This window comes from Uranotaenia lowii, chromosome 2, assembly GCF_029784155.1.
Source record: "Uranotaenia lowii strain MFRU-FL chromosome 2, ASM2978415v1, whole genome shotgun sequence".
Lineage (NCBI taxonomy): Eukaryota > Metazoa > Arthropoda > Insecta > Diptera > Culicidae > Uranotaenia > Uranotaenia lowii.
This window is the reverse complement of record NC_073692.1, coordinates 309105906-309120897: the sequence shown is the minus strand read 5'-3', so window position 1 is coordinate 309120897 and position 14992 is coordinate 309105906. Positions and strand designations below refer to the sequence as shown.

The 14992-nt window shown below is 41.8% G+C and overlaps 1 protein-coding gene across 2 annotated transcripts in view; it reads right to left on the bottom strand.

The window, feature by feature from the left end:
- Positions 1 to 10595: 10595 nt before the first annotated feature.
- Positions 10596 to 14992, bottom strand: part of LOC129747703 (knirps-related protein) — a 90625-nt gene continuing 86228 nt past the window's right edge. The window contains exons 3-4 of one of the 2 annotated variants that reach the window (XR_008737558.1): positions 12173 to 13734; positions 10596 to 12124 (exon numbers count right to left, since the gene is read on the bottom strand). Coding sequence is in view for 1 of the 2 variants with exons in the window: in XM_055742022.1 (XP_055597997.1) it covers positions 12436 to 13734 (1299 nt within the window). In the remaining variant the exon portion in view is untranslated. Of the gene's footprint in view, positions 13735 to 14992 lie in introns of both variants that reach the window. The other variant, XM_055742022.1, reaches the window with a different exon arrangement.

The following is a 14992-nucleotide window of genomic DNA, read 5'->3' as shown; positions in this document are numbered from 1 at the left end:
ATTAACGCAGCTATCACCGAAATAAAGTGCCCGGATACTAAATTATCATAGCCTTAGTCTTCCGATTATTTTACCTGCCTTTACCGACTTACTTTTAGTTATTGATTTTGAATTTAAAGCCTTCAGGGAAAATTGGAATTTTGTTTATCGCTGCGCTTTATTGTGATTTAATTCATCGACGTTTTTTGGCGGATTTGAGAATCAAAATACGTTTTTAACCAGTTGTCCAGACGTTTCGAGCTACTACGGCTTTCGCTCCTCTTCAGTAGACTCTAATATTATATTTTAGACAATGAATTTTTTATCTAATTCACAATACTTAAAATCTTACAAACTACTGGCCTTCGTCTATACTAATTTGTTTCGGGACATTTTATTTTGATATTCGTTTACATTTGTATGTTAGTGTTTGTGACAATTTTTTAATTACAGAGTCGTAAGCTGTCTTAAAATTACAGGAGTCTATCTGCCTATTGACTACATTGTTGTCACCTATAACCTTAATGTAAAAAATTTCAGCTGTGATTCTTGCATTATAGCCTGTAACTTTTTCTAAAATGTTTGTATTGTCGAAGTCGAAAAGGTGACCAGTTTCCAAACTATGTTGTGCTAGTCCAGTGCTTATTTGTTTCGTAGAAACATTTGATTTATATTGATTTAATCTTTTTTCCAAAAACTGACTGACTGAATTAGAATAAAACTCCAATATTTCGTTTCTTACAATGATTTTGCTCTTATGCCTTTGAAAAATACAACTTGAATGCTAACATTTTTTAAAAAAGTCAACAATCTGAATAATTGTTGAATAAGTCCAAACATAACCATTTGAAGTACATATTTAAACAGGTAATCGACGTATCAACTTTTTCTGGTTTATTGACTGGTATTTTATGATAACTAACGATGTATTGCAGGAAAAATTCGAAAAAATAATTCAATTTCAGAAAGGTTTCGCAAGCCAGGTATTCCCGGGAAAGGGTTGTCTGATTTCCCGATTCCCGGGACGGTAAAATGGCCGTGAAATGAACACTCTAGTTTGGTCGAGCGTACAGAAAGCTAAACACTTTTAAGTCAATCTGTTTTTGTTTGCAATTTCCATTTCATGTTTTCTGAAGAAGAGAAATACTAAATGAACATTTTTTATTTCAAGTCTTAATTAACCTTAACTTAAATCTATTTATCTGAAACTTTTTGCTTTAGTTTGAATTTTCTCAAAACTCCATAATAGATCCACTTAACTTCTCATCCGGCTTGCCCTACAGCAGCAGCAGCATCGTTGAAGTGAATTTTCCGGTCCCGCTAAACAATCGATAACCGACAGACGACCGCAGAAATTGCAACGTGTCTCGCATAACGAAATCAGCAGAGGGCGAAGAAGAGGCCAGTTTGGTTGGCCGAAGACGACTGCCTGGTGCCAAAGTGCATCAACCCGTGCAGCAACACACAATCCACCCATGAGAAGTGAAAGAGCAACTAAATTAGATTTGACCCGGGTGTTTGGAATTGACCTTTCCGTCTTCCGAGGAGCGCGCGCGTACTTTTAAAAGACTGGACTAGATCGCTCATATGGGAACAACATGTTTAGCTCGATCCTCCTTCCTTTCGCAGCCTCCCCGATTGATGATGACGGTCGCCATACGAACGGACATGTTGTGGTTCGTCTCTTCCCGGGAGGTTGGGCGAAGGAAGCGACCAGAGGAAAATAAATGGAGAAAGGTGCATCTTTCATCGGGGGCTCACTCTCTCGTTGAGCAGTTCTCAGTCAAAAGTCGGAAAGGCAATCACGTTCGCATCTAATTTTCCGAACGGAATAATGTAGGTTTCCTAAATCGGATTTTCCTCCCCATCGGATTGTCGGAGGACCAGACGCAGGAGACTAAACCTATTCATAACCTGCGCGCGTTATTGCCGGTCCTGGTCCTGGGGTTAGCTTTGTTGTTCTGTAGTTACAAGCAAACGAGGGCAGCGTAAATTGAAGATGGACATGAGGTCTTTCTGTGGGGCCAGGCCAATCTATCCAGAAGGGGCCCAATGAAAGCTATAAGGATCGAATGCATTATGTTTCTTCATCGATTTTAGATTAACATTCTGTTAACTTGGAACTTGTGCGGGGCAAGCGTGTGAAAATATGTTGTCTGTGTGCAGGATCATCAAAGACAAGTTGATTTGCAATAGACAAAGAGTTGTGCGGTAATAAAAACGAGGTTATCAGATTCTCAGATGGAAGGTTGGGCCCATATGATGCGCATGTGGTTTTCAGATTCCCACGCTTTCATCGCAATTTCATATCTTATGATATTCCTTCCTTTTTTTTTTAAACAGATAATGAAATTTAAATCATTTCTCAAGAAAGACGTTAAAAACATGTTTGGTAATTTTGAATGTGGATTGAAATTTGATAATTGTTAAGAAAAATCAAAAAAAGCTTTTTGATTTAATTATCGCTGATCGCTGAGTTTAACAATTTTTTTTCCTTTTTTTATGGGATTTTCATCCTATTGGATGGTTTGACGACATATGTATGTATGTTATTTATTTAAATGCATGGTTTTCCGTCTCACGAAATGATGAATGATGAACAATATTCTTCCAATTCACTCGGTCCATGGCAACTTCTCGAGCATCCCACATTCGCCAGATCACGCTCCACTTGATCTAACCACCTTGATCGTTGCGCTCCTGCTCTTCTCGTTCCTATCGGATTCGTAGCGAACACCTGCTCAGCGTATCCGGCCAGTTTTCACCACCTTCTGGATACTGGGTTCGCCGTAAAGTCGCGGGAGCTCGTGTTTTATCCTCCACCTCCACACTCCGTTCTCCTTCACGTCGCCATAGATCGTTCTTAACACTCATCGCTCGAATACTCCGAGTGTACGCAGGTCCTCCTCGAGCAATATCCATGTATCGTGCCCATAGAGAACAACCGGTCTAAAAAGCGTCATGTACAGGTTACACTTTGTGCGAGAAACTTCTAGCGCCACGTTAAACATCATGTAGGATAGACATTCGTCTTGTCGAAGCCCCCTACGCGATTCGAATGAACTCCACAATTCAACCGAAATCCGCACACAGCGCTGCGGATCGTCGCCTTGATCAGTCTGGATTAGCTTCCTGATGAAGTCGTTCTCGTCCATAATTTTCCATAGCTCGTCACGGTCGATTCTGTCGTATGCGGCTTTGAAGTCGATGAATAGATGGTGTGTAGGGACTTGGTGTTCCCAGCATTTTTGGAGGATTTGTCGTAATGTGGTCCGTCGTTGACCGTCCCTCCATGAAGCCGGCCTGATGACTTCCCACGAATCTGTTTGCTTGTGCCGTTAGGCGGCGGAGTAGAATTCGGGACAACACTTTCTAGGCGGCATTGAGGACAGTGATCGCTCGGTAGTTGTCACTGTCCGATTTGTCGCCTTTCTTGTAGATGGGGCATACACCTGGCCAATTTACGGAAATCTTTCATGAAAAGCAATCTGGATTTCGCACGTGGTAGAAGTTGTCGTTGAGCTAGTCGAGCATCACCACTAATTAGAAACAAGAAAATATCTACCGTTGCTATTCGTCACGTGGCTACTTCATGGTGAAACATTTTGAAAGTTGCTCCCATAATCATTCATGACCGTCTACCTTCGCATCAATGTTTATAATGTTCCATATTAAAAGATGATCTTGAATGTTTCAGATGAAAAACTGGAAGAAATTCCAGTTAATTGCGGTTACCTAGTAATGATTTGTTCTCCTACGCAAAGCGAAAAAAAACAGCCTCCACCGATCGCTCAAAACTGATGCATATCAGTTGTGTTCCTACTTACTTACTTAATAATCCCACGCCGATCCACCGGTGCATAGGGCCGTGGTAAAAGACCTCCACTGTTGACGATCTGGAGCCAGCGTCTTCACCTGGTCCCAGTCAAGATTCTCGTCGACAGTTCGGATTTCAGCGGCTAGGCTTCGCCGCCACGAGTTTCTGGGTCTGCCTCTTCTTCGATGACCTTCTGGATTCCAATCTAGCGCCTCTCTGCAAATCTCGTTTTCATCTTTCCGCAGCGTGTGCCCAATCCATCTCCACTTACGTTCCCGAATCTCGATTTTTAGCGTCCTTTGATGACACCGGCGATGTAGTTCCTCATTTGAGATCCAGTTGCCAGGCCACCAAGCGCGTCGTTACCGCATATGTGCACCAAGTTTCACACCCGTACAGCAATACGGATTTGACGTTTGAGTTGAAGATTCGGATTTTCGTTCGTAGAGAGATCTGGCGTGACCGCCAGATGTTTCGGAGACTCGCAAACGCAAATCGGGCCTTTCTGATCCGGGGTTCGATGTCTTTTCTGGTTCCACCATCAGGCGTTATCTGGCTACCAAGATACTGGAAGCACTCCACTTTCTCAACTTGTTGCCCAGCTACCGTGAAACTGGAGAGATTTCCTGTGTTGATCTCCATTGACTTGGTCTTTCCGACATTGACTTTGAGACCTGCTGCCTTGGAACTTTCGGTGAGGTCGTCGAGTTTGCGCTGCATATCCGGTTGTGTTTGGGCGAGCAAAACAATATCGTCAGCCAGGGCAAGGTCGTTCAGTTGCTCCATTGTTGAAGGATTCCACAGCAATCCTCGGTTCGGTGCACAGTCCATCGATCCAGTCAGAATCTCATCCATTACGATGAGAAAAAGTAGCGGTGATAAGATAAATCCTTGTCTCACTCCAGCAGTTACCGGGATTGGTTCGGACAAGACACCATCGTGCAAGACCTTGCACGAAAATACCTCGTATTGTGCTTCGATGAGATGGACTAGTTTCTCTGGGACCCCTCGTCGCCTTAGAGCCGCCCAGACGTTTTCATGGTTAAGTCGGTCGAATGCTTTTTCGAAATCAACGAAAACCAGCAGAAAAGAGTCCTGGAATTTGTTGATTTGTTCCAGTATTATTTGTAGCGTTGTGATGTGGTCCACACATGATCGTCCGGATCGGAATCCAGCTTGTTGCCGTCGGAGTGTAGCGTCGATTTTCTCCTGGATCCTGTTCAGGATCACTTTGCAGAGTACTTTGAGGGTTGTACAGATCAACGTTATGCCTCGCCAGTTACCGCACTCTGTCAGGTCTCCTTTCTTCGGGACCTTTACGAGGATACCCTGCATCCAGTCGGCCGGGAATGTTGCAGTATCCCAGATGTCAGCGAAAAGACGGTGCAACATTTGTGCTGATAGGGCAGGGTCGGCTTTCAGCATTTCAGCAGGGATGCAATCGATCCCAGGTGCTTTGTTGGATTTCATGTTTTTGATTGCCGCTTCTATTTCAGCCAGCGAAGGCGCTTTCGAGTTGACGCCATTTATGCGACTTACTGTTGGCGCTTCGAGCTGCGGATTCTGTTGGCCATCGCTATTCGTGACTCGGAAGAGTTGTTCGAAGTGCTCAGTCCATCGTTTGAGTTGATCTGTTCGATCGGTCAATAACTGACCTGCTCGGTCTTTCAGCGGCATTCTTGCATTAGTCCTTGCACCACTGAGGCGGCGAGAAATGACATAAAGTAATCGGATATCTCCATTGGCGGCGGCTCTTTCTCCCTTTTCGGCTAGGTAGTTTGTCCAGGCTCTCTTGTCTCGTCTACAAGCTCGTTCAACTGCCTTTTCCAGCTCCGCATATCATAAGCGGACGGCTGCTTTGGCTGACCCGGTACATGCCTGCTCAATTCCAACTTTCGCCTTTCTCCGATCATCGACCATCCTCCAAGTTTCATCCGACATCCATTCACTTCTTCTTCCACACATTTTACCAAGAGTACCATGGCTCGTCGTGATAAAGGCATTCTTGATTCCACACCACTGTTCTTCGACTGTTCCGTCTGTCAGCAATTCCGAGGCTCGGGATTCTTCTCCAATCGGCGGACGTCGTATCGACACCCGACTTTCTCCTCGCGCAGTTGTACACGAGCAACTCTTAGTCGTATCTCGCCAAAGACGAGGTGATAGTCAGATGCAATGTCCTCGCTTCGCTTGTTGCGGACATCAAGAAGGCTCCTTCTCCATTTTTGGCTGAAGCAGATGTGGTCAATTTGATTTTCTGTTCGGCCATCTCGGGATACCCAAGTGAACTTATGTGCTGGTCGATGAGGGAAGAGCGATCCACCGATCACCATGTTGTTGTTGCCACAAAATTCTACAACAGCTCTCCGTTTTCGCTCATCTGTCCTAGACCATGGCGCCCCATGATGCGCTCAAGGTCCTGATTGTCGGAACCAATCTTTGCGTTGAAGTCGCCCAAATGGATTTGAATGTCACCTTTCGGAATTTTCTCTACCACGCTGTTCAGTTGACTGTAAAACTGCTCTTTCCTGCAAGTCGGCAACGTCAGTTGGCGCATAACACTGGACCATTGTAAGGTTTCTAACCCGTGTTCTCCCTCTGGCTACGATTATTCTTTCGTTTATCGGTTCCCATCTAATGAGGGCCGCGTAGGTCAGCAGGCTTAACAGGAAACCAACTCCTCGTTCCCGAGTAGCATGTTCTCCTCGTATGCCAGAGTAAAGGAGGACTTGCCCGGATTGTGTCTTGTGTTCTCCAATATTAGGCCAACGGACTTCGCTCAGTCTCAGAATTTAAAGTTTGAGGCGGCTAGCCTCTCTAGCAAGTTGTTCCAGTTTGCCTTGTTGGGCAAGGGTTAAAACGTTCCAAGCTCCAATTCTTGTCCGTGTTTTTATGCTAAAAGTCGTCGCCAAAGTTCCAGGTCGGTCATTTCTTCCGGATTCCGTAACAATTTCTGAATCGGATGCAGTAGGTTGTTAGCCTAAAGTCCCTATCCCGCGATGGGGCTGCCATCTTGGACTTAGCTGGCGGGAGCCGCATTTCATAAGTTCAGCCGCTCGCTGCGAGACAGACGCTGCTTGAGCCGCCCCTGACCTGGAGAACAGACGCGTGAGGACACCTTCTCAGTCTGCATGCGACCAAAGCATCTACCGGGGTTGGGTACCCGATCTCCGCTTAGGTTACTCGCATCCCAGCCGGTACGACGGGGAAGTAGAGATAGGAGTTGTGAATAAGAGGTGATATGACCACTATGGGGTCTCGTGTTGCACATTATCCACCATTTACCAGTTGTGTTCCTAGAATGGTTGAAAATCACCAAGCAAGCAATCATCATCGAGACATTCGACAGGTGATAGTCTGTTTACCAAATCCACCAAATTGTCCTCAGTTTCTCTCCTAAGAGAAGTATCTGTAAAAAAAAGCGGAAAATTAAGAAATTCTGCAGATACAAAACAGATTAGACGAACTATTTGTGGAAAAAACTGATCCATATCATGACTAAAAATCTAAGATACACGCATTCTTAATTGTCTAATTTATGTATGAACTAAGCTTTATTAACGAAAGCTGCAGGAAAACACCAGATCTAAGACTCCCTCGTATAGGTAAGGTTGCCGAAATAAATTCTGTGTTTTTGAGAAAAAAAAATCCGAATTTCTGTGATTTTACCCAAAAATTCTGTGATGGTTTTCTGTGATGCTTTTTCCTTTATTTTCATAGAAAATTCATGATTAATCGGGTCTTTTTTACATTTAAGTTTGTCAAAATCAATTAAAATCACATATCCCATCATACTTTTTTAATTCAAAGTAAAAAAATCTATATCAAAGCGTTTAGAGGCGTTTACACTTTAATTTTTTGTCCTTAGTAAATGTTTGGTTTTGTTGTATTTTGAGGCAAATTTTTGATATTTGAAAAATGAGGACATTTTCCAAGAGTAAGCCAGTTCAGTACAAAACGCTAGAAACCCTATCAAATGGTAAAGTTTGAAGGAAAAAATTGAAGGGGAATATTGCTAGAGCCTAGGGAATTGGATGAAGGCAAAATTTCATTTGTTTTTGAAGTTGAAATTTTTTAAGTAATGATAAAAAGTTTAGCCCCATAGTTTATGCAGCATCATTTCTCACCTTTCGATTTTAATTATTTTTCGGCCTTAATACACCTCGATGTTTTTTTTTTGGACCACGAAGAAATCTAAGCCGAAAAACATAGCATTTCAGAAATTCAGCATTGAATATCTCAGAATGTACTGGAACTAAAGTTACACATTTAGTATTTTTGAGCCACCGAAAGTGTTATTCTCAATTTTGTAAAATTTCATGATTAATTCTATATCATTTGAGTTTGTTCTGAACTGCCTTAGCAACTGATAAACAAGCATTTGTAAATATTATGAAGGTATTTTGTATCCTTTATGATCAAGAAAACTCGTTAAAATCGTCAAAACAGAAACTGATAAATGTTACCCCAAAGCAAAAAATTCAAAACGAAGACGAAATCGATTTTCAAATCAAATTTAAAGTAGTCTAATAAATTTCTGCAACCATGTTTTACGTTCATAGGAGTCCAGTGCTGGTTTTAAAAATATGAAACATGCCACATTACCCTTTACAGAAAAATAATCGAGAAATATTGGAAAAAGTGATCAATCTTAACCCGTTTTACGGTCTTATGTGTTCAATTTCTAATGAACTAAGCTTTAGCTGTTAGTTAATTTTTTTTTCTCAAAATGGAGAACGTTATTGGACTACTCTGAAGGCTAAAATTTTCAAAAATAAAATAACATACATTCGTCGAAAAGAGAACCATGGTTTGTTTCAACTTTTTCTTTCTTCTTATTTTTTTATTGCTCCACCTTAGTCACATCTGCCCGTTTCGGTGACTCGTTGCCTAAATTAGATTATATTTTTGAATTTATTATTGCTACCAGTTTCAGAACTTAAATTTCAGTTCAATTAAATAGATCACTTGTTTCCTTGGCTCAGAAGTTTCCCACGCACCGAAATTGCTCACTTTCTTCAACCCTCTTCCGCTCACCTTAAGTCAGGTGAAAAACCATCAGAAAAACTAACAAACAAAATTGATGAGCATTTAGCTTTCTGCCGCCGCCGCCGCTCGTCTCGCTCACTAACTCGGTTTGTACCGATCGACGTTAAGTGTGATTCCTCGTGTGTTTTACTGGTTCCACTTAAAAACGAAATTAAACCGCACATTGGACTAACCAACCTTAATTTAACAACTAGTCCATCAGCCGCGTTGCAGGTTTTTTGCTCGCGTTTGGTTGATGCTTTCTTTCACATTTTTTTTAAACCTGCCTCCCCGTTTGCGTTTGTTGGAACGCATCATTTGTCGTCTAGTTTGTTTTTTTTTTGTTTTTTTGTATCAAGTTGGTGGAGCGTTTTTTTTTTTGTTTCGCTGTTTGGATTTGTTGGGTCCCTAGATTAGTTCCTGGGAGTTTCGGAACCTGTTGCTCCGATCCCGTCACTCATGCCATGATGGGATTCTTCGAGGGGCGCGCGAACGTTACCAGGAATGGCTTATTTTATGGCCATCACCACCCTGTCTGAGTCAGTCTTTTGTGGGTCCATGATGTTGGGCGAATTGGTTAGTTGTTTGGCTCTAGTCTAGTTGCTTGGTGGGCTTCCTCCTTGAGCACATGATGAGAAATTGGTCTATTAAATTGGATGCTGTAGGTTTTTTTTCGTTTGTTGTTTCGTTTAACCAGAGTCACATGGCCCGGGTTTCGGTGAGGATCATTACGGAACTTGGGTCTGGCCGGACCCAAGTTCCGTGAGAGACATGGTAGGGGCGAGGAGGATTTTGCTACAGATTTGCCGGATTACCTACACTCATTTGTGTCTGAATGGCTGTGTGTTTTTATGACTGTGGGTAAGCCGCCTTCAGAGAGAGGGGTGTAATGAGCTTTGTGATTTGTGTGGACCTTTTCACCGAAGGGGCATTCTGGGCTAAACGTGCGATTTGAGTAAACGGATTTATTTTAATTTGAAGCTAGGCTAGCCGAGGCTGCCCGGAGGATGGCGATCGCTTATGAAATGAACTGGATCTGACTTCTCCGGGGCAGATTTTTTTTGCTTTCGATTTGAGAAAGGAGAGAAAAAAGTGGAAACTCGAAGTGTTTACGATGAGAAAAAAGCGAGGATCGCTGATCTCTCCGCGGATGGTTGTTGCGCGATCGCGTATGATGAAGGCTCATAGAAATTGGTGGCCCGAGGTGATCTAGGAAATTTACGCCTGCTTTTTATATCAGAATTTTATGCATTTTCTCACTCTTCGGTTGTTGGTGCAGCTTGCACCTTTCCCCGTAGTTGTTGTTGAGCGTTTTTTCATTACGCATCGGAGTCAAGCTAAGGAGAAAATGGCGATCATATCGGATATGAAGTGACTTTAATTTGTACCGAGTTTAATCAAAGCGTTTTTGAGAATTCCGGTAGCTGAGCAAGGAGCAAGGCAGAATCTGCGAACCATAATAATGCTCCAGGGTATTGACAGAGCATACTTTACAGCTTTGCGGGATGCTGTAGACATCGAGTGCCTTTTGTGATGACAGAAATGACTACAAGTTACTCTCGGTAAACATCTGTCGGGCGAGATCGCTTGGAAGTTTCAGGAAGAAGTCGATTGAGCGGACTTTGCGGCTGAAAGATGATGCAGACGAGCATTTCTTAAGAGGTAAACCTTGCTTCTGCAAGTGGTGTTCAAGTGTTAGGTTCAAGGGTTTCTCAAGTTTTCAGGTGAAAATAAAAAAAATTGTTCAATACACAGGATTTACAATAATAATCTATTTTTTTTTATATTTTTCAAATAAGTATACTGATGCCTTTTGTGGATGTGTGTCTACATTTACAAATACATAAATCATAAAGTTACTATAATTATGCTAGAATTAAATAATTTGGTTTTTCGCGAATCCACGGGAAAAAGGAAACCGATTTCGCTACTGGCCTTGTGTCCTTTCCGTTTCCAACGTGCATCAACAATTTATGTTTTGTTTTTATTATTTTAAAATTTAACTTTGTTGTTTGTATAGGTTAGTCGAGATTCTCTAAATATCTAATTTGTTTTTTCGCTCTTGTTTGTATTGCTCACGGTTTCAAATATGGCTACTGGCACTTGTATTTTTTTTCGCTAATTGTTTTAAATAGTATATTCTTTCAACCGAATAGTTGGGACCGTTTTTTTTTTGCATTGCTCAACTGGCCTTTTTGGTCGGCTTCCGTTTCCCAAAATTGATTGGCTTACAAAGGTATCACTTTTTTGCTACAAACAGTTTGTCATGAGGCACTCTCTTTCTCGTTCTCACTTTCTTGTGCTTCGCTAGAATAGTTAATTTAGGATTTCATATTTACAGGTTGATTGCATTCGTTTTACAATTATTCTAAGAGGAGCGTTACTTGGTGGTGTGGTGTGGTCATTTTGATTTTATTTATAGTAGAAAAACATGTGCTTATGATTGTTCACGTTGTTTATTTAACATCAATCAGTGAATAAGTTACAGCATCATGCTAAAAACCTAGATTGTATTTTAAAGCAATTGAGTGAAACAATTAGGAATTACCATCGAAGTTAAGTGTTTGCAAAAATAAAGTTAAACGTAATTTACTCAAGGACCCAAGTACGTTTAATTTCAAATTTTACAAATGTCTATTGGCTTTTCGTTAGGATTTTGATCAAATATCAGCAATGTGAAAAATTTAGTTTAAGAACCTATAATGTTATTTTGGACTGCCGTTCAAAAATTTGAAAAAAAATCCATCGTAGGCTTGGAGCGAAGAATGTCGCCTTAAAGTATGCAAGTCATTCGGAAACCGTAATACATTTTCAGCGAAGTTCAACAAAAACAGAAAATTTGTGAGAAGAATCAAGTTGTAAATGTTAAACTGTTTAAATTGTTTTGAACAAACCCTTGAGTGCATATGAATCGCCTAAAAGTATGCAAGGAATTCTGCATCCTTAGAACGAAGTTTGTTCTGATCATCATGAGTTTTGATAAAGCCCAGCTTCTACAAAATGTTGTTAAACTTAGAAGGAAGAAATAACTATATACTTTTTTAAAGTCAGTATTGTTGTTTGTATCTTCGTTTTCCAAAACAAAAGTTAAAAATTTTAGGTTAGCTTCCATTTATATCAAGAACAAAATAAATCACCACACAACACTACCTTCACTAGAAAATTTTTCCGAAACAGAACAAAAACGAAACGGCGATGATGACTCATCATCGCCGTCGCCTCGAGCGACGCAGCTCGGAGCTTTCCATCATTCGCGAAACAATGCTCTATGAGCACGCTTTATATTCATAAATTCAAAACCTGCAAACTGTAAAACGACTATAATCGAAACAAAAAAAAAAAAAAAACCTGCAAACTGCTTGTTGTTTACATCTCCCCCGAAAAAAAAGTCACCGTCTTTTTCCCGGCTGTCCCGCATTGTCAACAACAACCAACAACAAACTGCGACGCTACTCTCTAAAACATAATTTACAATAAAGGTATATTTCGTACTGCGCCGGGGGGCAGCCCTAATAACTCTTAAACTACTAAAGAACTTTGTACAGCACAATTACACAATTTCGTTGTTTGGTGGGTGTTTTTCTTTCTTTTTGAAGAAAGCTTCCTCCGGTTCACACCTTGGTGGTGAGGTCCAGGGGGGTGGTGCCCTGGATCTTCATCCGCTTGACCTCCCGCTCATACTGGGTTTCCGGTTCCTCCATCTCGGAATCACTCCCGCTGCCGTGGGCCGAGGAGGAATGGTGCCGCTGCTGGAACCCAATGTGATTCAGGTGATGGTTCAGATGATGGTTGTTCAGATGATGGCTTCCGATGTGATTGTGATTGTTTGGGAGGCTGTTGTTGTTGGTGTACTTGCCGGTGGTGGGCGGTGGGGTGTTTCGATCCGAGACGACTACCAGCTGTTCGTCGTCGCTGTCGGCACCGGAAGGGGAAGTTCGGTGATCTTCCGAGGAGCAACTGCTTCCGGTTTTCATGCTCAGATCGATGGGGTTGTCCTGTTGGGGAGCGGCGACGGTGCTGGCTGCTGGAGAGCGAGGGGGCGTCATCGTTACCGGGACAACTTCTTCCGGTTCCGGTTCTTCTTTGGCGGAGCCGGACGTTTCGTTGCTGGGACACCGTTGGGATTCGAGGACGGCGTCCAGGTAGAAACGTTTGGTGAAAGAATCGGGCGATTTGGTTTCAGTTGGAGTGGAATTGTTGTTGGCGCTGCTGGTTTGGTTGTGATTTGGTGTGAAGCGGCTGTTGTTGTTAGCTAGCGGGGAGCTGCTGATGATTGGGGTGTCTGCTGGCTTGAGGAGACCTTGATGGTGGGGATAGAGGGCCGGATGGAACCCGGAGAACATGAGCGGCGATGGAGGAAGGAATCCTGGAGGAGGCATCAGTGGCAGTCCTCCGAAAGGAAGAGGCAGGAACAGTTCTTTGTTGATCGATGGAGGTTCGTGAAGCTTTCCTTGCCTGAGGAGGGCGTTCCTTCGATCGTTGATCTCGTTGGAGCTGTCCGAGTTGTGGCTATCCGGGGAGCTTACGGAAGGTGAGGCCGAAGGATGTTTGCTGTACTCTTCCAGACCGAGAAGCATTAGCTCTTCCTTGGTGCATGGAGGTCGAGGATACATCGCATGAGGATACGCTCCCGGAGGTCCAAACATTCCGTGCATCGGAGGCTGTCCAGATTTTTGGTTGTTGGCTGCCTGTTGAGCCGCCTGTTGCTGTTCCTGCAGCAAACAGTGAATCTTGAACCAGTTTGATCTCCGGCCATAACGGGATCCACTTTTGGACATTCCAACCATGAGACACTTCCTAAGCCGGCACGCTTTACAAGCGGTGCGATTCTTCTTGTTAATGATGCACTCGCCATTGTTTTTACATTCCGAGATCGACGAAAGGTTGTTGTACGAACGTCCGAAGAATGACTGAAATAAAAAAGAGAAAAAAAATATAAATTAATCTTATGATTCACCTTTAAATCCAACTACTAACTAGAAAAGTTCTAAGTCAAATAAAAAGTCTGAGTCATTTGTCTGAACGTGTAACGCCTCAGCACTCTCTCGGCGGGGTGCCTCGGATCTAATCAAACATCTTTGGTTTGTGTTATAAATTGTTCGCGTTTCATCACACCCACTCCGAGACTAGTTTTAGTTCAGTAAGGGATCCGAGTGACATGAATGCAAGTACAAGAAACGAACTTGCAGCTACTCAAGTAATGTGCTTCCAATTTATCATCCCTTCAGGCAGAAGCTGCCTCCTTGCAGCTATAACACTGATGAACTGATGTACAAGCTAAGCCTTGAAACATGTGTAAACTTCCAACGACCGTTTTCAATCAATTTTATGTGTTTTGATTGAGCCACCAGATGTCTCCAAGGACACCAGAGAGAACTGTCAAGAAGAAAGTGAAATGTAAACAAAACAAAATAACAAACTATTAGTCAGTTATGAAAATGTCGAATTTCTATTTGACGAGTTTTGAGCAAATTGATGATAAAGATTCGCAACACATTTATGATTTGCGTCATGAAAATTTATAGCTTTAAACTTTTTTCTAATTGCTTCAAACTAACATTAAACACTCAATAGAAAAAGATATGATACAAGAAAATGCTCGCTCAGAAAAGCCTAGAATCTATATTGTTTCATGAGATTGTTAATTTTAAACTCAACTGGATAAAACAACTGGTTTGTCCGGCTTGTCCAAATTTCTTAGTTAGTCTTTTTTACTAAAAAATAATGAAGGTAAAATGAACCAGGCAAATTTACCTTATTGTTGTGAATATATTGAAGCCGTCCATTCTGCTACGATGTTAATTTATTAATTTTTGATACCATATACGATTGTACTCTTCCAAAATGAGGATCTTTAAAAGTTTATTCGGCTTGTTTAAATGATACCATTTGAAATTTTGCAATGGTTTCTGGAATATTTAAATTCAAGGTTGTACATCTGTTTGTTATTTCGGCAGTCTCTGTAGTGAAAAAAACATGATGATGCTATTTTCCTCAGCTTAAAATTATTCGTGGTTAATCAAATTGTGTCGAATAATTCGTCGTATTGTATTTAAATTTATTCATTTTTGAATTCAAATACTATTGCGTCCTTTCGAAAAATTGTTACATTTAAAAGAGCTATCTAGACACAGTGCCATCTATTGCGCCGTTCAAAAGTTACAAATC